The sequence below is a fragment of the Bos javanicus genome, chromosome X (assembly GCF_032452875.1).
Source record: "Bos javanicus breed banteng chromosome X, ARS-OSU_banteng_1.0, whole genome shotgun sequence".
Classification (NCBI taxonomy): domain Eukaryota; kingdom Metazoa; phylum Chordata; class Mammalia; order Artiodactyla; family Bovidae; genus Bos; species Bos javanicus.
This window is the reverse complement of record NC_083897.1, coordinates 112,795,077-112,821,840: the sequence shown is the minus strand read 5'-3', so window position 1 is coordinate 112,821,840 and position 26,764 is coordinate 112,795,077. Positions and strand designations below refer to the sequence as shown.

Genomic DNA, 26,764 nt, shown 5'->3' with positions numbered 1-26,764 from the left:
AACAGTGACAGACTTTATTTTTGGGGCTCCAAAATCACTGCAGATGGTGACTGCAGCCATGAAATTGAAAGACGCCTGTTCCTTGGAAGAAAAGTTATGACCAAATTAGACAGCATATTAAAAATTAGAGACATTACTTTGCCAACAAAGGTCCGTCTAGTCAAAGCTATGGTTTTTCCAGTAGTCATGTATGGATGTGAGAATTGGACTATAAAGAAACCTGAGCACCCAAGAATTGATGCTTTTGAACTGTGGTGTTGGAGAAGACTCTTGAGAGTCCCTTGGACTGCAAGGAGATCCAACCAGTCCATCCTAAAGGAAATCAGTCTTGAATATTCATTGGAAGGACTGATGCTAAAGATGAAATTCCAATACTTTGGCCATCTGATGTGAAGAACTGACTCATTTGAAAAGACCCTGATGCTGGGAAAGATTGAGGGCAGGAGGAGAAGGGGATGACAGAGGATGAGATGGCTGGATGGCATCACCAACTCAATGGATATGAGTTTGTGTAAACTCCGGGAGTCGGCGATGGACAGGGAGGCCTGGCGTGCTATAGTCCATGGGGTCACAAAGAGTTGGACATGACTGAGCGACTGAACTGAACTGAACCAGCTTTGAGTGCCCTGCTTCATGCATCAAACTTGCACTGGTCATCTATTTTACATATGGTAATATACATGTTTCTTACTTTGTAATAGAATACAAGGAATCGATACTTTAAAAAGACATTTTAAGTTCCCAATATTGTTAAAACATTTTCTTACTTTAAATTATAATGATCTTTCAAAACGTTCTATAGGATGAAATGATGCCATTTGCAGCAACATGGGGGGGACCTAGAGATTATCATACTAAGCAAAGTCAGAAAAAGAGAGACAAACACCATAGAGAGACAAACATCATTTACATGTGGAATCTAAAATATGACTCGTGAACATATCTATGAAACGAAACAGACTCACAGACATAGAGAGCAGACTTGTGGTTGCCAACAGGAGGAGGGGTGGGGGAGGGAAGGATTGGGAGTTTGAGATTAGCAGAGGCAAACTATTGTATACAGAATGGATAAATAACAAGATCCCACTTGCTGGGATAGCACAGGAAATTATATTCAAAATCCTGTGATAAATCATAATGGATAAGAAAATGGAAAAAAATATATATATATATTTATAACTGAATCATACTGCTATACAACTGAAATTAACACAACATTGGAAATCAGCTATGGCTCAGATGGTAAAGAATCTGCCTGCCAATGCAGGGAACGCAGGTTCGATCCCTGGGTGGGGAAGATCCCCTGGAGAAGGAAATGGAGGAATCCACTCCAGCATTCTTGCCTGGGAAATCCCATGGACAGAGGAGCCTGATGGGCTACAGTCCGTGGGGTTGCAAAAGAGTTGGACATGACTTAGCAACTCAAAACAATAGGACTCATACAAAGGAAAACATTCCATAGATGATCTTATTTTCCTGAAGAAAATTTGAAAATAGTTAATCACTGCAGGAAAATAATAAAAAGTATACAGTGTTTCTCTAAAATAACTTTCATAGGTTAAATATAACCTTTCATAAAAATGGACCAATTGCTACACCGCCTTCACTTTCATTTCGAGAGAGACGTCCTCTCCCTGCCAGATGAGCTAAGCAATATTTGGGGGAGTATACATTACTAATCTTTCAGTATGCTTATTTTAAGAGTATGTGATCAATTATTTGGATTTATCCTTGAAAGATAGACATAATATAATTAGGAAGCTACCAAAAATGCCTGGTAAATATATTGGTCAATTAGAAAGATTGTGGGAATTTAATAAGAAAGGAGGGCTGCCTCCAATGTCATGAGAGAGGGGAGGAATCTCAAAGTCATTCTGAGGAGGCAAGGAGTCCTTTCATGTACACACTTATTTAGATATGATTGTTGACTTTTTCTAATACCACACATCTATTTTCTCCTAGTTAAATCAAATCAGATACAGGAATAGAAAATAAATTTGCAACTCTTACGACAAGGTGAAATACTGATTTTTTCTGTGTAACTTTCATACTTGGATGTACCATCTAAGAAACACTGGGTTAATTCAAACAAACTTCATCATCATCATGTGTGAACACACTTTATTCACAAAAAATAAGAATTGCTGAGTAAAAGCCATTTTCTGCACAGAAACACTGCTGTAAGGAGATAAGTTCACAACAGGACTTTATCTGTCCACAAAATATAACCTCATCATGAAAAATCTAAAAACAAGACAAAGTGGCCAACCAGGCTATTGGTTCATAACTTTCCCTGCTCCCTATGGCTGCATGCACTTACTTTCTGTATCACATCAGCCACAAGCAGATGCACGTGAACTTGAACACGTGCTCTTATTAACTGCTTTGAATTTCGAGAGAACCCGAAATGCTTTCTCTGTATTTGGGACCAAAGCCGTCACTCAAACATTAAGCAAGCTGTCTCATGGTATTCAGACTCTGTCCAGGGCTCCACTTACATTATTTTTCTGCAAGACCTGCAGTGCCTTGTTGACATTGTTCAGGGCATGAACTCTTGTGGATCCTTTTTCTTTTGGCTGAAAACAAAATGAAAATATGTTGACTGCTCAGGAGGAGAGAAAGACAATCTACCAGAAATGAAACAATTTCTACATTTCACTTTTCAGTTGGAATCATTTAAATGATCACAGGCTGCGAGGCATTAATATAATGAATTTAAGTGCTTTGGGTTAATTGCCCTTGTCATAGGAGTTTCTTAGCATGAATCAACCACTCCTCAAGAAAACTGATAACATTTTTTTTTCTTTCGCAAAAGCAATTTTGGTAATCTCTCCTTCATTATACAGTTCAGTTGAATGACCACCATGAGAAACATCAGCATGCATAAAGACATTTGCTAGGGATATAAATGAGTTAATTCCCACAATTTTTAGGAAAGTTTAAAAGAGATTTGAGCCTAGCAAAATTCTATAATGCCAAATAGGCTTAAAGGAAACTATTTCTGTCAATATTACCTTAATTGTCTTAGTCACTGAAGCTCAAAACCTCAATCATCTTCAGTTCTTTAAACCATACCCTCAATCCCCAAAGTCTTACCTTGCCCTATAAATTTTAAACTAACATTTGTATAGTGTATTACAATTATGTAATATGCAGTATATATAATATATATAATATATGTGTAATATATTGTATTACAATATATGAATTAACTCATTTAGTTGTGGAGGTTTAGAAAGTCTGACACTGTGATGCCTGCAATATTTACTCCTAAAATGAGATCTACCCTCCTAAAACAATTTTAACTGCAAAATACAATAGCATTAACTATAGGCACAATATTGTACAGTGGATCTCTGGAATTTATTCATCTTGAATGATTGAAACTCTACATCTATTGAACAGCAACTCCCCATTTTCCATATTTCATGTTAAGTGTTCTTATATCCTAAGAGTTCTTATCAGAAGGAAAGGGAAAAATAGAATTTTCCTACTTCTTTAAGTTTGTCTATATGACATGATGGACATTCATTAAACTCATGATAATCATTTCATGATGTAAGTATGTAAGTCAAATTATTATGCTATACACTTGAAACATGTACAATGCTATATGTCAATTATATTTTAATAAAACTGGAAGATGAAAAGAAAAAAAGACTAAAAACAGTTAAAGTTAAAAGGTCATTAGGTATAAAAGCCTTATTAAAATACATTCAATAACAGATAACAAACAATAGTAGAGAAGATTATCAATAACAGATACCAAATAATAGTAGAGAATAATATCTATTACTGCAAATTTCACCTTCTTGTTCTGCATATGATAGAACATGCCAAAGTAAAAATATTGAAGGTTGTTTTATTCAGAAATAGGTCCTATATAGCTACATCAGTAATTAGTAAATTAACGAAGTTTACTAGATCTCATAAAACTATGATGAGTTTGTTTCTGGTCTGAAATTTTGCTGAGGTTAATGTGAAGCTCTTATAAATATTTTAAGTCACATACCAGTTTTTGCCCTGTCAGGCCTTCAAGAAGGTCTAGGAGGCGTCTCCCATCCTGTAGGTCACTGAAGAGGTTTTCTATGTGCTGCTTCCCGAACTGAAATAAGAAATATACCCAATTAAATAAAGCATGCTTCCAGGTATCCATTTCTACAATTATGCGTTTTAAAATTTAAAGCTATGTTGAAGAATATTTAATGAGTCTAATGCTTAATCTGCCAACGGTGATGGATGGAAAAAGAACTTCAAGTAGAAAACAAAAACCAATAAATCATTATTCAGCCAAACCTATTATATATTTTTCTCAATAACAAGAGTTGGAGATTTATAGTCTAATGGATCTAATTAACTCATCTTTTCAAATGCTGATTCTATGAAGGAAAGAAAAAAATGTTTAAATTATCAGGCAGTTGGGCAATGTTTGGGGAGAAGTAAATACACCAAGGCAGTGGCACCTCACTCCAGTCCTCTTGCCTGGAAAATCCCATGGACGGAGGAGCCTGGTGGGCTGCAGTCCATGGGGTCATGAAGAGTTGGACACGACTGAGCGACTTCACTTTCACTTTTCACTTTCATGCACTGGAGAAGGAAATGGCAACCCACTCCAGTGTTCTTGCCTGGAGAATCCCAGGGATGGGGGAGCCTGGTGGGCTGCTGTCCATTGGGTCGCACAGAGTCAGACATGACTGAAGTGACTTAGCAGCAGCAGCAGCAGCAAACACACCAAGAAAGACTACAAATAATTTGCCTTGGGTGGGTACATAAAATGTAACCATTTAGCATGCTTGGAAACATAATATGTAATCATTGAGGGTTCACCATCCTTCACCCATAATTCTCTGCATATACATTTTGCATGCTGCCTTAGAATGATCTAGTCACATGTTGGATGGCTCAAATTTTAAAACAATATGATTTAAATTAAGTGAGATAAGTCGGTAAAAGCTTTTCATATATTTTTCTTACTTTTATACTTGGGAATTATATTGCAGGAAAAAAAAGCCACTAATAACTTCTAACATTTTTGGAGTAACTATTCATAAGAACTAACTATTCATAAGAAACATCCCACTAAATAAATTGATTTATAATTTGTGTAACATTTCTATGAGGTTAGCATTGGTATACTCATTCTATTCATGACACAGAGGTTGAGCATATGGCCCTTTGTTACAAAACAAAAAGATGATAAAACCAAGTTTTGGGCCCAGATCTGTCTAATTCCTGAGGCTCTTGTTCATTCTATTTTATTGGGCTGCTTACTTGGCCTTTTCCTCCTTCCATCTGATTATCTTTCAAAGATTTTATTTTTTCTGTCATACCCCAGATATTTCTTTCTGGTTTAAAGCCTCCAATACCTTCATATGAAATCATTCACAACTCTTTAATTACCCAAGATATCAAGAAAGCCCTAATTTATCAATGACAGATGTTTATTGAGCACCAATAAACTTGGACTAGGTGCTAGAACATACACTAGTAAATCAGTTGGATATGACCCCCGTCTTCATGGAACTTTGAGTTGAGCAAGGAAAACAAATATTTCTAAAAGGTAATGCTATGGGGGAGCAGTAAAAGAAACTCAAGAGCAATAACCATGGGAATTCCCATAGTCTGAGGATCAGGAAATACTTTCCTCACGATGTCACACGATGGGTCTAACATTAGCCTTTGGGTAATTGTCCTTTCCTTATCCACTCCCTCAATCACACACAAACTTCAGATTTCACACAGCTCAAGAAGAACCCTGGTTTCCAGTCAAAAGACATCTCTGAAGCTTCTAAGATTGAAGACAGAGGATTCAGGATCTCCCTACAGCCAGGCAGCCATGTCCAAGACAAGTCCTGTCAGTGTCCAGATGTGTCACTTAGTGAGAACACTGACCACTTCAAAAAGTCTACCAGTCCCTCCATACTCAGCTTTGGGAATCGAGCCACGTATGTGCTTTGACAAAGATAAATACGAGTCATTCTTTTGAAATTCTACTCAAATAGTTCTGATTTAAAATTCCAGGGCAGGGACTTCCCTGATGGTCCAGTGGTCAAGAATCTGCCTTCGAATGCAGGGGAGATGGTGAACCCTTGGTTGGGGAACTAAGATCTCATGCCATGGGACAACTAAGCCCATGTGAAGCAAATACTGAGGCCACAAGCCACAGAAACACAGCCTGGATGTTTCAGTGGAGATCCTACATGCTGGAACTAAGACCTGACACAACCGAAATGTATATACAAATATATATTTTTAATGTAAATAAATATTTATATATAAATAAAATTCTAGTGGCAAAGAGATCACAAAACACTATGTTACTAGAACATTTAGAAAGTACTTTTACTATACATAATGTACAGGTAAATATTGAAACAACAATGCCATTTTCATGAAAAATTAAGAGAAGCCCTCTACTAATAAGCAAAGAAAATGAAAAAATGAACCTGTCAAGAATCTCATATATAATCCAGAGTAACTTGGCAGTGGTGGTGGGGAATATTAAGATTTTATTTTCATATTGGTTAAAGGTCTACAATACCTTGAAAATGCTCATTTTTTTTTCTAGGAGCAAATTTTCCTTTTGAGAAGTGTGTGACTTCTAAACTTATTGACAAAAACAATATTTCATAGTGAAATGTGTGAGGTTTTGAAGAAAATTAAATTTAGTTAGTTGACAGAAATACTTATTCTTAATAAAATGTATATATCTAGATAGACAGATAGACTGATAGATAATAAAGTATGTCAAACCAGGAAGGAAGCGGGTGGCAAAATGTTCATTCAAAAAGAATGGCAGGGACTTGGAAAGGCCTAAGTCTTGGGGCAAAGAATAAAACATTAACCCCAAAGTTGTCAGAATCACCTAGCATCCAAGATACAAGGAGTAGAAAGATTATGCTTTTGGACAAGGAGCTGAGATGAAGATCAACAAGGCAAACAGCATCTTGCTTTGATACAAGCTTATACATAAGGACCAGGTATTTTATAATTTTCCCTTTTAAACTGGAATCAAACAAAACAGAAAGGGAGGGAAGGACTGGAGGCTAATCAGAGGCCTCCAGGCACATCTCATTGGGGCACCTAGAAAGCAGTGAGGTGATACAGAAAAAGATAGTTCCTGATATATATAACATTCAAACTCATGCAATCAGTGATATATTAAAGTATGGCAATAGAAATCCAATGTATATTTGTTACAGCCACCATGATCTCTAATAGAGTGCTTCTCAGAATGTTCCACTAAAGCATCCTTCCAGCAGATAAGACTGAATGTATTTATCTAGGAGCCTAGCAGTGAAAAGTATATAGTGACGGCAGGTTCAAAATTTCTTATGAAAGCATATGTTTTATGTTAAGGATTCGTGGAGATTTTATCTTCCTCACTTAATGCATGTTGAACTTAAAAGTAATTTCAAGCACTTTGATTGAAATTTCCCCTCCTATGGTCTAATTAAAGTGATGCTCAAAGAAATGTACAATATTTAGCCTGTAACTACATGGATGTTCAGGTGCTCAGTCTTATTCCTCCTGGACTATGCCTACCCTGAGGAAACCAAAACATGTCTTTTCTCTTGAATGGTTTTCTCTTCTTTCCTAGATCCCATACCTCATTCCTCATTCCATACATAGGTATGATGTAGCAAAAGTTGCACACATTTCTGAGACAGAAATAGCTAATTTTTTTTGAACCGAGGTCTTCTATTTACCAGCTTCACTGTCTGAGGCAAGTGACTTAGTCTTTCTGAGGGACAATCTATTCAATAATAAAATGGGGATTGAAATAATACCACACCAGAGTCTTAAGCTTCTAAGGCTTAAGTGAAACAGTGTAGGTGTGCTATACAGACTTGGCAAACATTAGGCACACAGTAAATACAGGATGATGTTTTCGTTTTGTTTTGTTTTAGTCTATTATTCCTTGGCTTCTCCTTCTTTGGCCAAATATGAGAAATAAATTCAGTTATGGTTAACTACTGAATCTACCAGAAAATACAGAGCTCACATACAATGCGTTCCGTTTCCTCTTAGATGCCCCTCCATATTCAATTACTAATACTAGTAAATGTGGATGGCACGGGGGGAATACTCAGAGCCTTCAAGTTCTTTATCTTACTTTACCGTTTTATTTTTCCCTTTGGTTACTTTTAATTGTCTTTTGTTTTCTTCCCTTTTCATCTTCTGTGAGAGACATCTGCCATGTCTTTTTGTTGCAAGTGACACATCATGCAAACAGTAGTTTTCTTTAAAACCCCCCTGTGTTTAATGGCTTTCTTTTCAAGTGTCTGAAAATAATCTTATAAAACACATAAAACATTAAGTGCCTTCAGCCATATGACCCTGTGGCTCTCTATCTTCAATTGCTTTCATGATTAATATTTTCTTTAAAAAGGAAATTTTGGTATTACTCAGAAATTTCCTACCTTCACTTATTTTCATCTTCCTTGCTAACCCAAATATCAGGATGAAAGGACCATAAAATGAGATAGCAGTCCTCCTATATTATGGTCAGGATGACAGAACTTCTGTATTTATATATATTTTTTATATATTTATACATAAACAATGTACAGACAATGTTTAAAAAAAACTCAGGTTTATTGGTAAGTGGCATAAACACAGTAAAAAAAAAAATCAAAGTAAAAAAAATGAGAAAGGGATAGAAATAAATTAAAAAATCATCTCAATGGCTTCTGACTCTTCAGAGCTGTGTCAGTCTTTAAACCAGTAAATACAGATAATTCAACAGCATGCTCCAATAAAAGGTAAAGAGGCAAGGAATAATTGAACATAGGCTTCTGGTTACAGAAAGGTCAGCCTCTGGACATCTATGTTGCTAAGAAAATCAAGATACTTCTCTGTGATTCTGAATCTTTAGCTATGAGAAACATCAAGAGCAAGAGAACACCAAAAAGGAGGGCAAAATTGATTCCAAACTTATTGGTAAAACCTGTTGATCAGTTCTTGATAAAAAATAATGCAATCCATTGTAAGCATAAGTTGTAAAAAGTATTTTATAAGATATTTTTATTGAAGTATAATATACATATAGGCTACCCAGGTGGCACAGTGGTAAAGAATCTGCCTGCCAAGCAGGAGACACGGATTCAACCCCTGGGTGGGGAAGATCCCCTGGAGTAGGAAATGGGAACCCACTCTAGTACCTTGCTGGGAAATACCATGGACAGAGGAGTCTGGCAGGCTACAGTCTATGGGGTCACAAAAACTTGGACATGACTGAGTGACTGAGCACAATATGAGCACAATACAAACACAGGAAAGTACACATATCTTAAGTGTTAGCTCAGTGAATCTACACAAACTAAACACATTTATATTATCATAACCTCCATGGAGAAAAAGAATATGACCAGCACCCTCAGAGCTTTCTCACACCCACTTCTGTGTACTAGCCCTTCCAAGGGTGATAACTGTACTAACTTTTAATACCACAGATTAGTTTAGCCTTGAAAGGAGTCTCCTATAAACAGAAGAATAATGCTGGTTTAGTTGTCTCCTTTTAGAAAACCAATAATTGAAAGACAGAGAGAATTTGGAAAAAAAGAAGTTGTAATGATGAAGTATGTTTTACAAAGCATAGTGCTGTAATACAATGAGTAAAAATATTGTCTCTACATCCAGAATGCCATAGTTCAAATCTCAGCTCTACCATATTTCATGTGTGTGATATGAGCATGTAACAATCTCTTTGTGTCTTACCCTTTATCATCTGTAAAACAAGGATGTACTACTACCTAATTTGTGATGATGCTGTAAAGATTTAAATGCATTAGGGGTAGAGTTTTGTTCTAAGATGTACTTAGATAGTTTCATGAATGGATAGCATCATGAATTTATGCCAAATTGTTTAACCCTAATAATCCATATTTTCTAAATTCTGCTTAGAACTTTCAGCTCTAAGTAACAGAAGTGGTCAATTTCAAAATATTAGTATGGGGATTAAATGAGTTAATAAGTATAACTGTGGTGCTGGAGAAGACTCTGAAGACTCCCTTGAACAGCAAGGAGATCAAACCAGTCAATCCTAAAGGAAATCAACCCTGAATATTCATTGAAAAGACTGATACTGAAGCTGAAGCTTCAATACTTTGGCCACTTGATGCAAAAAGACAACTCATTGGAAAAGACCCTGATGCTGGCAGACACTGAAGGCTGGAGGAAAAGGGGATGACAGAGGATGAGATGGTTGGATAGCACCACAGACTCAGTGGGCATGAGTTTGAGCAAACTCCAGGAGCTAGTGAAGGAAAGCCTGGCATGCTGCAGCCCGTGGGGTTGCAAAGAGTTGGATGCAACTGAACAAGTATAAGGTATCCAACACATTTCCTGGCATAGGAAATGTTCCATAAAACCTAATCACATTTCATATTTCCCCTCTTTGGTTAAATGGAATCACCTGGAAATAAAGTAGGACTCTCCTTTGAGGGTGTCAGGATCCTAGCAGGACTTGGATAACTTGAAGAGAGTTAATAAGGGACAATTTACAAAGATGAGGTCAGGGTAGAAAGAAATCACCAAAACAGGTACTAAAGAAGTGTAATTATCACTCCTGGACACAGGAATGAAGAGAAAGAGACTGGTTACTGAGTCCTGAACAGAGAGAGTAATGAGAGGGTCACCTGACAGGAGTTCTGATATTTGGGTGATGAATGCAGCTATCCTGTGATAAATAAATGCCCTGATATCTCTTTCCTCCCTTCCTCTGATCTCCTGTAAATGCTCCCAAGAGCCAAATCCAATTGGAAGCCAGAGGACAAGAAGTCTGCTGATATCATCCATAGAAATCAGCCCCCCAGGGAAGAAAAAGGCAGAGAGAGGACCTAGAAGAATAAACCAAAGACACATTCAACATTCCCCAGACAGGAGGAAAAGATTCCCTTGATCCATAGGATCACTGTCAAGGATGCCCATGTCAGAAAATAAGTGAAGGCCCCAGTGGTCCTCCTCAAATCGTCTATATTATTTCTATCTCTGGCAATGTTGTTTTAAAGACTCAAATGTATGACTGGAACACTCTCCTCTAATAGGGATATCAAAGTACTGGATTGTTTAGTGGGCTTTAATGGATGAAACTTAACATATATTATTCATTATTCCTCAGCATCAGATCCTTTTAAACTTCTATGTACTGAAATAGCACTAAAATCTGAGCTACAAAGATAATGTTTTAAAAAATTAAGTTATTCCTTGGAGTTATACAAGTGCTCAAGAGCTAAGTTAGATAATAGTTTTACACTCTCTCCAGGTATAAAATGTTATTTGGCAGTAACTCATTATAAAACATAATCACTAGGACTCAATGTGTATGTTATACTATCAAGTACACAAGAAGAGATTCAACCAGATTGCACATTAGAACTTAAAACAGCAGCCACAACAATAGTTAATGGAAATCAAGTCATTATCTGTAAATGTTCTATTATAAAAATAAAGTGTGCTTAACCAAGAGTCAGCAATCATTTGTTGTCTGATCAGGTCTATCTTTAATATGTTTTGTAATAAAATTGAATCCTTAACCGAGGCCTGTGTTTTCTCATCTGTAAATGAGATAGATCAGTACTAACTCAATCACCAGCTATGCTGGAAAAAAGAAATAGTAAAATTATGCTATGCTATGCTAAGTCACTTCAGTCGTGTCCGACTCTGTGTGACCCCACAGACGGCAGCCCACCAGGCTCCCCCATCCCTGAGATTCTCCAGGCAAGAACACTGGAGTGGGTTGCCATTATAGGTAATCTTTATTTGTAGATATAATGTTAATATACTTCACAAATAGTTAAAATAATAGAAACCTTATAAACTATGATTGTAGTTAATTATGTTATATCATCTTTAAATATCACCTATAAATTTAGAATTCTGAAAGTGAAATTCAGTTTTTCTACTGAATCACAAAGATATAAGATGTAGGCTTGAGATAGCCAGTGAGGGAAATGGAGATTGGTTCTATTCTATGCCAGTAGAGGCTTTTGTAGCAGGAAAAAAAAAAAAAATAGTACAGTATAAAGTTTGCAAGAAGAAGCCCTTCATTTCAAAGCATCTAAATAATACTCTGATTCTTCAAAAAGGAAAAAACAGTACTGTGACACAGTGGGTACACTCACTAGAGAAATGTGAACTATTGGCTCTTAGCTTCAGGCAAAAGGCAGAGGGAGAAAGAACCATTCGAACTTGTTCAGATCCAGTAGAATGAGACTTTATGGTCAAAGGACATCTGAAGATGCCTTTAACAAATAAATGTAAACTTTATTTTTGAAATTAATATTCTTATAATTTCTCAAATACACTGCAGTACAATTGGGTGTGGACAATTATGTGACAAGACACAGCCTCTTCCTAATCATTTCCTGCCCCTACCTACTAGAATGGCAGCCTTAGACTATTTATTCTCTCTTCTTCTATGCTTATGAAGTGAGTCTGCCAATAATCAGTATCAAATCAAGGGCACAGGAAACACACAGAATGGAAAAATGTCGCATAGGATGGAATATTTGAATAAGAGCTTCTGTCCTCATTATACCTCTATTTCCTTCTGATAGGTTGAACCATATGAAACTTTAAATTCTGTACTCAAATAGGATCAAAATTTGGCAATTTCATATGATTCAATCTCATATATTTTGTATTGACATATGTAATAAACATTCAGTGCTTAGTTTATGTCAGCCACAATTGTCTGCCCTGTACATGGATTATTTTAATTAATTATTTTAACAATCAGTTCAAAGTATCCCCATTTTACAGATGACAAAACTGAGATATAGAGAACAAAGTGAATAAGTGGTAGATATGAATCCAAACCTAAATCAGGTGGTATAGTTCCAGATTTATTAACCATTCTTTGACCATAATGTAATTAAGGGTCAGTGCTATATAAGTTTTACTTGTGTATTTTAATGATGTCTTTCAATAAAGTAAGGATAATTTAACTAATTTATTCTTTTTCTTTCCCCCTAGGTTTCTGAACATCAGATATAGGTATAGGACCTACAAGAAAAAGATGCTTCTAATTTTAGGTTGAATTAGTAATTAAAAGGTAATAACGATGATAATTCTACATATGTACACTAGAAAAATTCCACAATGTCTTACATTTCTATTGTTATATCACTCTCTTAGCAGGGATGCCTTGATAAATCCAGCAAATATTGTTCTAGAGATGAAAACAAATTTTTAATATGCAGAATTCACTCAAAGGTACATGGAGAATCACTTTTTAAATGTCATTAAATTAAAATACAAAAACAATTCCCCCACACTGAAAACTTCAGTTCAGTTCAGTCACTCAGTCGTGTCTGACTCTGCGACCCCATGGACTGCAGCACACCAGGCTTCCCTATCCATCACCAACTCCTGGAGCTTGCTCAAACTCATGTCCATAGAGTTGGTGATGCCATCCCACCATCTCGTCCTCTGTCGTCCCCATCTCCTCCCACCTTCAATCTTTCCCAGCATCAGGGTCTTTTCCAATGAGTCAGTTTTTCACATCAATCAGCTGGCCAAAGTATTACAGTTTCAGCTTCAGCATCAGTCCTTTCAATGAATATTCAGGACTGATTTCCTTTAGGATGGACTGGTTTGATCTCCTTGTAGCCCAAGGGACTCTCAAGAGTCTTCTCCAACACCACAGTTGAGCATCAATTGTTGAGCGCTCAGCTTTCTTTATAGTCCAACTTTCACATCCATACATGACTACTGAAAAACCATAGCTTTGATTAGGCAGACTTTTTTGGCAAAGTAATGTCTCTGCTTTTTAATATGCTGTCTAGGTCGGGCATAGCTTTTCTTTCAAGGAGCAAGCGTCTTTTACTTTCATGGCTGCAGTCACCACTGCAGTGATTTTGGTGCCACTAAAAACCTAGAAGGCTATAAATCGACATAGAATGAATATAATTCTTAAAAGTGAAGAGGATTGAATAATAGTAAGTAGAAGGAACAGCATTACTCATGCTTTTAGTGCAGTGATTTCCTGAGAGATCCACCTAAACATGCCAAATACTTATTGAAAGTCTTCCATGTGAGATTCACACAGTTACATGTTAAAGAATATAACATCTGGGGTCAAAGAGGACTTTATTTAATTATAATTCTAACTTTACCCAATGGTGTGAATTTGGATAAGTGATCTAGAAATTTGTTTATTTTCCTCTTGTGTCAAAGGAGGGAGAGTAGTTAAGTTAAACAACTAAATGTAACCGCTATTAGTCACCTACTTTTTATTGTGCCCAGTGCTGGGAATAATTGGGAAGATAGATGATAAAAAGATATTGCCATTGTTTTTGCTGCTTTAGTCACAGTATATGAAGGATGTATGCATTTAAGCAAATATACATATAGCACCTATAAATAGTAGTGTTTTAAGAACAGTGCCAGCACAAACAAGAGAGATGTCACCTTCACTTGAGAGGCATAAGAGAAGCAGGAATCCTAGAAGTGAATTTACAACATTGAATACAAAATTAACAAGATGTGAAAAGAGGAAAAGAATATCAAGCAGAGGGACATTTCAGATGCTAAGGATCAGATAAACTACATTAAGCTATGATAAATCGGGTCATAGAACACAGGGTATATGTAGGGATGGTAGAGATGAGACTTGAGATATATGAGTCATCTCAGCAAAGGGGACTGACTTGGTCTGCCAACCTAAAGGAGATTGGGTAAATATCTAATGGTCATTTGTTTTCATTCTTTTGAACAAGGTATGCAATTTTGAAGTGATTAACATTTTTTTCACATTAATATATAGACTGATATTTTAAGATAGTTAATATTATTTAAGAAAGGCCAACATAGCCATTGTTCAGAGGTGAATTTTGGAGTCCTAATAATCCAGGAGAACTATTCTTGTGTGGAAATATTACTTGAAAAGGGAGTCATGTTGTTCAGGAGCAACTGCTTTAAATTATAAATATGAGCTCCTTAAAATTCTAAGCAGTTATCTACCTTTCCATTGGAACTTGTTCTTTGTTTTTTGTTTTTTGTTTTTTTGCAAAAGTGGAGTTCACTATCCATGGTAGATTAACCACAGAACTGGGCCAACTATTTCATCCTTTCCTGAAACCATGTCCTTTGCAATGGGACTTTGCTCTTCTTCTCATGAGGAAGTGGTTTCTATTTTTCTATCTCTGGAATCCGGGCTGGCCATTGCCTTTCTTTGTCCAACAGAATACAATGCAAGTGATGTTGTTCTACTTGCAAATGTCAGCCTCACAAAGGGTTGAACACTTTTGCTCTCTTGTTCCAGGGTTCCCCCTTCATCATAAGAACACACCTTAGCCAGATAACTAGAAGATGATACATGTGAAGCAGAACCAAATTTTCCCAGTAGTCCCAGATATGGTACCTCAAACGCCAGACTGGCTGACAACCAGACATGTGGGAGAGCTTAGGCAAGATTAGCAAGGACACCTGTCAAACCACAGCTAGCTAGAGACACATGAATAATCCCAGCAGAGAACTGAAGAACTTCCTGGTTGAAGATCTGAAAGACTAATAAATACCTGTTGTTCTAACCTACTGAGTTTCAAGGTAGAGTGTTACACAGCAAAAGCTAACTGATAAATGTTAGTAATATACACAACTGATAAATATTAGCAAGATGGTAGGAAGAGTGAAATCATGTTTAAAATCAAACCCCATACCTGTTGGAAACTCTCAGAGGGCTCAAACAAACCTTGTGTGCACCAGGACCCAGAGACCCCACAGAGACATTCCCCAAGGAAAAGACATGCAAAAAGGCAAAATGGTTGTCAGAGGAGGTGTTACAAATAGCTATGAATAGAAGAAGTGAAAAGCAAAGGAGAAAAGGAAAGATATACCAATTTGAAATCAGAGTTCCAAAGAATAGCAAGGAAAGATAAGAAGGCCTTCCTCAGCGATCAGTGCAAAGAAATAGAGGAAAACAATAGAATGAGAAAGTCTAGAGATCTCTTCAAGAAAATTAGAGATACCAAGGGAACATTTCATGCAAAGATGGGCTCAATAAAGGACAGAAATGGTATGGCCCTAAGAGAAGCAGAAGATATTAAGAAGAGGTGGCAAGAATACACAGAAGATCTATACAAAAAAGGTCTTCATGACCCAGATAATCACGATGGTGTGATCACTCACCTAGAGCCATTCTGGTATGCGAAGTCAAATGGATCTTAGGAATAATCACTAAGAACAAAGCTAGTGGAGGTGATGGAATTCCATATGAGCTATTTCAAATCCTAAAAGATGACACTGTGAAAGTGCTGCACTCAATATGCCAGCAAATTTGGAAAACTCAGCAGTGGCCACGGGACTGGAAAAGGTCAGTTTTCATTCCAATCCCAAAGAAAGGCAATGCCAAAGAATGCTCAAACTACTGCACAATTGCACTCATCTCACATGCTAGTAAAGTAATGCTAAAATTCTCAAAGCCAGGCTTCAACAGAATGTGAACCGTGAACTTCCAGATGTTCAAGCTGGATTTAGAAAAGGCAGAGGAACCAGAGATCAAATTGCCAACATCCACTGGATCATCGAAAAAGCAAGAGAGTTCCAGAAAAATATCTACTTCTGCTTTATTGACTATGCCAAAGCCTTTGATTGTATGGACCACAGTAAAATCTGGAAAATGCTTAAAGAGATGGGAATACCAGACCACCTGACCTGCCTCTTGAGAAACCTGTATGCAGGTCAGGAAGCAACAGTTAGAACTGGACATGGAACAACAGACTGGTTCCAAATAGGGAAAGGAGTATGTCAAGGATGTATACTGTCACCCTGCTTATTTAACTTATATGCAGAGTATGTCATGAGAAACACTGGGCTGGATGAAGCATAAACTGGAATCAAGACTGCCAGGAGAAATATCAATAACCTCAGATATGCAGATGACACCACCCTTATGGAAGAAAGTGAAGAAAAATTAAAGAGTCTCTTGTGGAAAGTGAAAGAGGAGTGAAAAAGTTGGCTTAAAGCTCAACATTTAGAAAATGAAGATCATGGCATCTGGTCCCATCACTTCATGGCAATAGATGGGGAAACAATGGAAACAGCGACAGACTTTATTTTCTTCAGCTCCAAAATCACTGCAGATGGTGACTGCAGCCATGAAATTAAAGATACTTGCTCCTTGGAAGAAAATTTATGACCAACCTAGGTCGCATATTAAAAAGTAGAGACATTACTTTGCCAACAGAGGTCCATCTTAGTCAAAGCTATGGTTTTTCCTGTGGTCATGTATGGATGTGAGAGTTGGACTGTGAAGAAAGCTGAGCACTGAAGAATTGATGTTTTTGAACTGTGGTGTTGGAGAAGACTCTAGAGAGTCCCTTGGACTGCAAGGAGATCTGACCAGTTCATCCTCAAGGAAATCAGTCCTGAATATTCATTGGAAGGACTGATATTGAAGCTGAAACTCCAATACTTTGGCCAGCTGATGCGAAGAACTGACTCATTGGAAAAGACCCTGATGCTGGGAAAGATTGAAGGCAGGAGGAGAAGGGGGCAACAGAGTATTAGATGGCTGGATGGCATCACCGACTCAATGGACATGAGTTTGAGTAAACTCGGCAAGTTGGCAACAGACAGGGAGGCCTGTGGTGCTGCAGTCCATGGGTCCCAAAGAGTTCGACATGACTGAGCAACTGAACTGAACTGAACTGAAATGTTCATATATGAATGTTTCTACACAAGAGGAAGAAATATGAAAAATTAAACTGTATTATAAAAATTGCTAAATTATTTATGAAAAATTTTAAAAAGCCCGTGGAATTTTTGCACAAAAGAACTCCAAGCTAGGAAACATTTCACTGGTGAAGTTGAAAATGAGCAAAAAGTCACTATCTGTGGAGATTTGACTTAATGAATTATCTGGAAAAGAGCACAATCAATATGCTCTATAGAGCTCCTTCAATTCCATCTTGCAAAAAAAAAAAAAGTTCAGCAAAGCCCTATTTAAAAAGAAATTCTCAGCTTCATGGAGCAAGTAAAAAATGTGTAAATCTTAAAAGATATTTAATGCTATCTTTAATAAAATATGTGTGTGTGTGTTTAAGTTCTGGGTTCATTATATGCTGTAAAAAAAAAGGAAAAGATTCTATTTCTTGCTCAACATGCTCATTTGAAGTTCACTTGAATCTCATGAGAAGTTAAAAAAAGGAAAGGAACACTTTTTCATTCTTTTATTTTCTAGTTTTTTTACTCTGTTGTCACTTTAGATAAAAATTTCTGTTTGTCTTATTTTCTTCATTGTAAGTTCTAATTTATAGTGGTTTTTCATTCAGATGTTTTCAAAATAAAAATAGTGAATCTAAACAATTCTCTCTGAATTAAACTGTCACCTTTGCTTAGTGTTTCTAGAATAATGCATTTTTAAATAAATTAAGCTGAATAACAGCCAAAGGGAAGTAGTTAGGTTTGACACATTTTCCTCCCAAAGCTCATGAGCAAAATTTTAAGTTGTCTTGTAAATTAATTGGAAAATCTTAATAGGCAACTGTTTGTTTCAAAAATAGAAAAATAGTTTAATAGCTCTTTAAATAGAAGTTTTTACCAGGACTTTTCTACTATTGCATGACTTGACTGTAAAAGGTGCCTAATTTAATAATTCATTTGTATCAATACCAGACATTTGCTCATTATAAAATACTGCTTTTCAAAATGTTCTATTTTATGAACACAGCAACTGTCCAAAAACATTACTGAGCAAAAAGGAAAAAAATCTTGCCTTAAAAATATATTAATTGATTTTTTAATTTTGACTCACCTGGTTAAATGACCTTTCTTAGTTTCTTAAATTTAAATACTACTGGGAATGCATTAGCAATCTGTACTGATCTTGGACTGTAAGATTTGAAATGGAGGTTTAAATACAAACTTCAAATCTAAAGTAGAAAGAATAATTTTAATTGTTAGGTTTTTAAAATGGGTTCTTCTTTTAAAACGAATTAATGTACTTCATGAAAAAAAAGATACACATAATATTAAAAAGAAATAAGTCATAATCTCATCACAAAACTAGTGTCAACATGTTTATATATTTTGCACAGTCTTTTATCTATTCATATATAAGTACTTTTTTCAAATTTGAATTATCTTATATTTCTAGTTTTTCCTTTCTTGTCTTCTGCTTCTTCATCTTCCTCCTTCATTCCCTGTTCTCCTCCTTTATCAACCAAAGTAACATTTTTGAGTGTTTCTTAATTAAACCAAGATGCTTTAAGAATTTCATGAACAGTGTCAAACTTATTCTGATTGATATTAGAAGGAATTAGTGAGAAAGGTTTTGCTTCTACCTTTTTAGACATGAGGATATTTTAAGATTCAGCAGTCTTAAGTAGATTCACCAAGGTGTTTAAACTCAGATTTAAATCTATTTCCTCTAACTATGAAAGCTATGATGGTTTTTCCAGTAGTCATGTATGGATGTGAGAGTTGGACTATAAAGAAAGCTGAGCACCGAAGAATTGATAACTTTTGAACTGAGGTGTTGGAGAAGACTCTTGAGAGTCTCTTGGACTACAAGGAGATCCTAAAGGATTTCAATCCTTTAGGAAATCAGTCCTGAATATTCATTGGAAGAACTGATGCTGAAGCTGAAGCTCCAATACTTTGGCCACCTGTTGCAAAGAACTGACTCATTAGAAAAGACCCTGATTCTGGGAAAGATTGAAGACAGGAAGAGAAGGGGACAACAGAGGATGAGATGGTTGGATGACATCACCTACTCGATGGACATAAGTTTGAGCAAGCTCCAGGAGTTGGTGATGGACAGGGAAGCCTGGTGTCACAAAGATTCTGACACATCTGAGCAACTGAACTGACCTGATGAAGGCTATAGTTTCATACCTATTCACCCCACTTTCTTGTTTTCCATTTGTTGCTTTTATTGAGCCTCCTATGATAAATGTTTCCATGTATAACTAAACAAAAATCTATAATAAATTCTTTTGAAAAAAAGAAGGCATCATGGTGAAGCCTCCATGTATATGCTATTAAAAACAGATTCTTTTATTGGCATCCTTGCAACCATGGCTCCATTAAAGACTCACAATCATGTTTATCTTATACTGTACTATCATTATCAAGACCAGAAGCTAAAAATGTGCCTCTGTCTAAGATGAAAAGATGACTCTTCAAATCTAGCCAATTTGGGAGTTTGCAAATCATAGTTGACACTCTTAGGTATTTATAATCATGTAGCACTGGGAATTACCCTGACTTCTTCATTTTATGGAATATACTGAGCATGGCATGATTGTTTTGAGAAAGATTTAGAGGTTAATGTAACAAAAGCTTATTCTTTGATATTTGTGTTCACCATCCTTTGATAATGCTGCCCATTTCTTATTTTATCTCTAATATAATTTTGTGGGCAATCCATGAGGAAATAGATCAACAGGAATTGATTCATTAAAGGATATGTGGAAAAAATGATACAAAATACTAAATATTATCTGTTTTGGTTCACGAAACAGGCATCATTTTTCATAATACTTCAATTACTACCAACAACCTTCAAATAAGCCAATCTTAACAGCTCCTTAGAGGCACTTAAAAATATACATGATCATTAAAATGGACTTTGCCTTCTTTAATATATTCTTTAGCAACTAAAATCAATTTGACCACAAATTAGTCTTTAAAACCCTACTGGGCTTAATACAGGGAGAATAGCCATGGCAAAGTGCTATAATCTTCTTCTATTTTTATGCATGATATATCATGAATTGAAGAATAATAACAATTCTAAGATTTTAAGGATAAACACTTGTTTAACTGATACACAATAGATAACACACTTCAATATTAGTCAAAATGAGAAACAAAACAAAATGATGCAGAAAAATAATATCCACACTTTTACAAAACCTAATGGTACTAATAAATGGCACAGCTTGTCAACAGCTAACATATATCCCTGGGATGAAACTCATAACAGTATCCAGAATCACACAGAACAAAATTTCCAACTGTAACCAGAATCTGATCAATAAATTATATCCAGCCCCATTGTTTTTTGTTTATTTGCTCTTTGGTCAATGTGTTAAAGATTCTTCATACCATCCTATCATATTTTTCAAAATGTCTTTTCCTTGGTTCCCTGCTGTAAGCTTCAATTTTAGCTCTGAATAGAACCACCCTCCTTCAATCTGCCTTTTTTTTTTTTTTCAAGACTTTTCCCCAAACATTTATTCTTTTCTATGTTGGTCAATTTTTTCCTCTCACCCTCAGCTTCTAACTCTTTCCTCAGTATCTTCTGAAACCTTAAAGGATTTTGAACAGTTGCCTATATGCCCTCAGCCTCACTTTCCCCACTGCAAGGTCATCTTAGAATTTAATCTTCAGTTTCATTTAACTGCTATCATAACAAGTTAAAGTCTTGTCTCCTTTTCCCCCTTGCAATGATTTAAATTTTGTGTGTCATCCAAATTCATATTTAGATTCAATATTAATGCTCAATGTGATGGTATAGGAGGAAGAGCCTTTGGGAGGTGCTTAAGTCATGAGGCTGGAACCCTCATAAATGAGATTAGTGCCCTTATGAAGGAGGTCCCACAGAGCTCTCTAACCCCTTCCACCAATTGAGGATGGAACAAGAAGACCTTCACCAGAATCTAATAATGTTGGCACCCTGATCTTGGACTTCCAGAAGTCTCCAGAATCATGAGGAAAAAAAATTGTGTTATGTATAAGTTACCTGGTCTCTAGTATTATTTATAGCATCCTGGAGAAACCAAGACATATCTCATATTTAAGATCATGTGGCAGATTAATATTCCGACATATTAGCTGGTGTTTTCACCCAACTCTTGGAATCTATATATGTGTACTTTCTCAGCTATAATCATTACCATGAAAATTCGAAAAAAAAAAAAGACACCAAGGCTTAAATATTATGTTTCTATGTAACATCTGAAATCTATGGCCAAGATCAGAACTGTGCACTGCAAAATCCTTAGTATGTTGAGTACAGTGACCTACTATATATCCTATAAATAAAAGAGTTGGTAAAACTATATAGATGCAAGTCTGCCTCATCCCAAAGGAGACAGTTTAATAGCTGGAAAAATAATAGGATTGAAATGAATTATGTCGAATAAGACAGATAGCCTTTATTGTGGTCCATCATGCCATTTTTGCTCTGAGATCAAGTCCCAGAAACATAGATATGTTGGGAAGAATCCTAGATCTGAGAAGACCTGTGCCTGGCTTGTTAACATATACACTGGGAGATTGGGGACTCCTCCTTCTACACCCACCATTGGCCCCGTCAATAGCACCAGTGCAGTAGAAAAGGCAACTGCAATAGATGAGCTAGGTGTCAAAGCAGGTAAAACTGAAAGGATGCCCTGAGACACTTGAGGCAGCTCTAAATTGATATGAAAGGGACAAAGAAAAGGACACGATAGCTGAGGGTTTGACAGGACTTCAATCATCTCTGGTGATGATGTGGGCATAGAGGCCAACAACAGGCAAGAACAGACAGCATGAACTAACGGTATCAGCAGAAGAATCAAAGTAAGGATGAGTATGGACCTATGAGCCCTGATAACTGGATGTGACATAAGCCCCTTTAAACTTAGAGGTTGATATGCTATCATGACTACCATGCTGTTGACCATAATAATATTTAATGTCTTTACTTCATAACTTTAAAAATAATATTTAATGTCTTCATAGCTTTTTGACCTGTTAAGTTCCAATGCTTTGATCCTCACTTTGTCTCCATACATGTGGCCAATTCATGCCTCCTCCAAAGTTCTAAAGTGTTAGTCGCTCTATCATGTCTGACTCTTTTGTGACCCCATGGACTGTAGCCCGCCAGACTCCTCTGTCCATGGGATTCTCCAGGCATTAGTCGCTCTGTCATGTCTGACTCTTTTGTGACCCCATGGACTGTAGCCCGCCAGACTCCTCTGTCCATGGGATTCTCCAGGCAAGAATACTGGAGTGGGTAGCCATTCACTTCTCCAGGGGATCTTTCTGACCCAGGGATTAAACCTGGGTCTCCCGCATTGCAGGCAGATTCTTTACTGTCTGAGCTACCAGGGAAGCCCCAGGTCTCCTCCCTAATCCACCTTAAATTATTCTACCTCATGGATCACCAACAGGGAATTACTCCCTCTAATCAGACTCTACTATTCTTGAAACTTCTGTTCCCATTTTCAAACTCAACAAATATTTATTGAGCATCTACAGTATGATATCACATGAGGTTTGGGTGAACAGTGATTTAGTTTCTATATTTCTGGAGTTTATTGTCTCTCCAGGGAGAGGAATAAGGAAGAGTACAAAAGTAAGTAAGCAAATGTAAGACTGCAGATTGCTGCTATTGCTAAGTTGCTTCAGTCGTGTCCGACTCTGTGCGACCCCATAGACAGCAGCCCACCAGGCCCCGCCGTTCCTGGGATTCTCCAGGAAGAACACTGGAGTGGGTTGCCATTTCCTCCTCCAATGCATGAAAGTGAAAAGTGAAAGTGAAGTCGCTCAGTCGTGTCCGACTCTTAGCAACCCCATGGACTGCAGCCTACCAGGCTCCTCTGTCCATGGGATTTTCCAGGCAAGAGTACTGGAGTGGGGTGCCATTACAGATTAGAAGCCTTCAAATGCCAAGACAAAACTAGAGTTATCAGAAAGAGAATTACAGGAACAAGCTACACAGATAAGAAGTTCTTTCTGAGAAGGTGACATTCAAGGTAAGATCTAAAAAAGGAGATAGGGCCAGAATCTTGAAGAAGGGAGGTGGAAAGAGAATTACAGATAGGGGAACAATGTGCACAAAGGGAAACAAAGAGAGCGATGCTAAATGAAGTTAGTAGCCAAAGAGGGAGAAGGGGTCAGCCGTGGTATGGATGTTATTCTAAACACAAGGGATATCGCTTATAGGTGGAATCGAAAAAATACAACAAACTGGTGTACAGAATAAAAATAAAACAGATTCACAGATATAGAGAGCAAACTAGTGGTTATCAGTGGGGATAGAGAAGGGGAAAGGGAAGAGGATTAAGAGGTACTAACTACTATGTATAAAATAAGCTATAAGGATATACTGTACAACACAGGGAATATAGTTAATATTTTATAGTAACTATAAATGAAGTATCACCTTGAAAAATTGCAAATCACTATATTTGCATATATAACATATATTATTGTATATCCACTATACTTCAATTTTAAAAATAAATAAAGACAATGGAAAGGCTTTGATGGGTAGAGGACACATAAGATCTAATTGACATTCTCTCTCTGGTTGTTGCGAGAAGAGATGAAGGAGGGCAAGAGATAATGGGACCCACTCTTTTTTAGCTCAGCTTGCCTTAGTGGTAGTTATGACCTCATCATCAGCCCCATCTCTTGCCCTCCCTCAAGTGTCCACCGTACTTGCCTTATCAATTATTTGTCTTGGTTTCATCCAGTTTTCCATTCTTTTAGTTTCCTTTTCAAGTTCTGTGTCACTGCTGAAGTGCTCATATAACCCTGCCCTCTGAGCCCTCAGGACGCATGCCATTCCATTATGTACTCCTTTCTGCTTCCTTAAATTACACCGGAATGAGACCTCTCCTTCCCTTAAAAACTGATCCCTATGTGAGCTCTTGAGATGACTGGCTATCAGTCTTTGAGTGATTTTGACTCATCTTCTTTCCTCCTCATTTATACCTAGCAGGCAGTATGCTTTAGTAGCAAAGAACCAACTTCCAAACCCAGACATTTTTAACTCAGGCCTCTGTGTCTCAGACTTTAGTATATATCAGAATCACATGGATGAGCCAGTTAAAGAATACAGGTTGCAAAGTGATTCTGATGCAAGTGTAACATGGATTACATTTTGAAAAGCTGTTTTAGGCTCAGCTCTTTCACTGATCGTGTAATCTTGAGTACATCAGGGTGCCTGTCTCAGCATTCATTCTTTCTATTAAAATGATGTGGGTTAAATTGTTTTTTTTTTCTGAGGACATTCTCAACACTCACCTCCCTCTATTCTGTGTCTAGAGTCTAAAGCAGGCTAGGAGAAAAAGATGAAAATATAATAAAACTACAAGCTAAGAATAGCTACTACAAATTAGCAAACACTTATCCTTGGGCTTCCCAAAAGCAGAAATAGAAATGGAATTATAATTGGTTATACACATGCTATGAAATGAAAGGAAAGAAATAAAGGCCAAGGGGTTCTCAGCCTGAGCTCCACAGGGTCAAGGAAAGGAGGTTCATGATTTTTATGGGCTCCCTGCACTTAGATAGGTAAAAAAATTACATCTTTATTTTCTACAATATCTAACATGAATCTGTCACTTTTGTTCCTTATGATTTTATGCAATTAAACATTATTAGCAGTACTTGAGATTGTGTCACAAAAAAAAAAAAATCACAGATTTAAATCACATGATACCTGTTGCACATATTTCTCTATCTGGCTTACACTCATCACTATTTGAAATGACAATAGCCATTAAACAATTTCCTACATCTTGTTAAGTAACACATTAAAAAGAATTCTATTAATGTGCCACAAATTTAGTTAATATTTTGATAATTGTATTTCAATACAATTGGTTTTCTTTGTAATTTTATGTATTTTTTATTACATAATTTAAAAAAAGTATTCTAAGAAGGGGTCCACAGAATTCATCAGATTGCTTAAGGGATCCAAGACATAAGAAGGATTTAGAAATCACCTCAGATTCTCCCTAATGTTGTGAATTTTTCAGTTTTTCACTGATGGAGAATTAATAGGTTTTTTTTTAAGGATGCTAATATGGGTTTTATATGATAACTCTGTTACACATAATTTTTTCAGCTTCTTAACAGTGCTTGAGAAGTTCTGTCAAACAACTGGAACACACTCCTTACAAACAAAAGAGCCATTTATTGAATTTATGGATGCCATATGAAATCCTTAAAGTAGTATAACTAATTGTAAATCGAGAACAAGTATTACTCAAAGCCTTAAAAGTGATTACTCTAAAAATTCTATGTATATACATACCAGGTGTCATAATCTAAATTTGAAAGTACAAGAAGAACTTTAATAAACTAAAAAACTAACCCTATTCTAGAGTCTTTTACTGATACTTTATAAAGAGTGCTAGTATTCCCTTATAGCAGCCAGAACAGAGTAAGTTGCACTGAAAATTCTAGGCTTCCTTTGAGAAACCCTGGTGTAAAGACTTTTAGCTAGTAAAGCCAAACAATGATTATCATTTCCAAAAAGATTTGACCATAAAATCCTTTTTTATGTAGTATCTATTAACATCTCAGAGATTAATATTTTCAACATGATTTGGGAATGATTATTGGTAGAAAGCATAATTACTAGTAGGAAGACACATTATCAAAATTTTTTACTGGCCTTTCCTATGAAATACATGTATCATTGAGGTATCACCAAAATAGAATTAATTAATACAATGAATGATATTATCTATGGAAGCTTTTATAATAAAGACAGAAATATATGAAGTTCTATAAGGCAAGTAAATCCATAAGGACATAGCCTGAGACCATCGTGGTTACTTGAATGATCAAATATCCCTTAGAACAGAGTTCCTTTCTCAACATTAGTTAGCATAGGAAACATCTAAGCAAGTTATTAAAATGCAGAATCTTCTGGAGTCTAACTCAAGAATGGGATCTAATATTTGGCATTTTTAACAGCATTTCAGGTATGGCTGATACTGCTGGACTGCAGACCACAATTGGAGTTGCAAGGCCTTAGTCTATCCTTCACTTATAACAACTTTCCTAGCCAATTTTCAAACTAATAACA

At 36.4% G+C, this 26,764-nt stretch overlaps 1 protein-coding gene across 9 annotated transcripts in view; it reads right to left on the bottom strand.

The window, feature by feature from the left end:
- DMD (dystrophin) overlaps window positions 1-26,764 on the bottom strand; it is a 2,228,404-nt gene that overhangs the window by 1,835,481 nt on the left and 366,159 nt on the right. For all 9 annotated transcript variants that reach the window (XM_061410475.1, XM_061410469.1, XM_061410467.1 and 6 more), the window contains exons 3-4: window positions 4,013-4,105; window positions 2,499-2,576 (exon numbers count right to left, since the gene is read on the bottom strand). In XM_061410475.1, coding sequence (XP_061266459.1) covers window positions 2,499-2,576; window positions 4,013-4,105 — 171 coding nt within the window. The remainder of the gene's footprint in view (window positions 1-2,498; window positions 2,577-4,012; window positions 4,106-26,764) is intronic.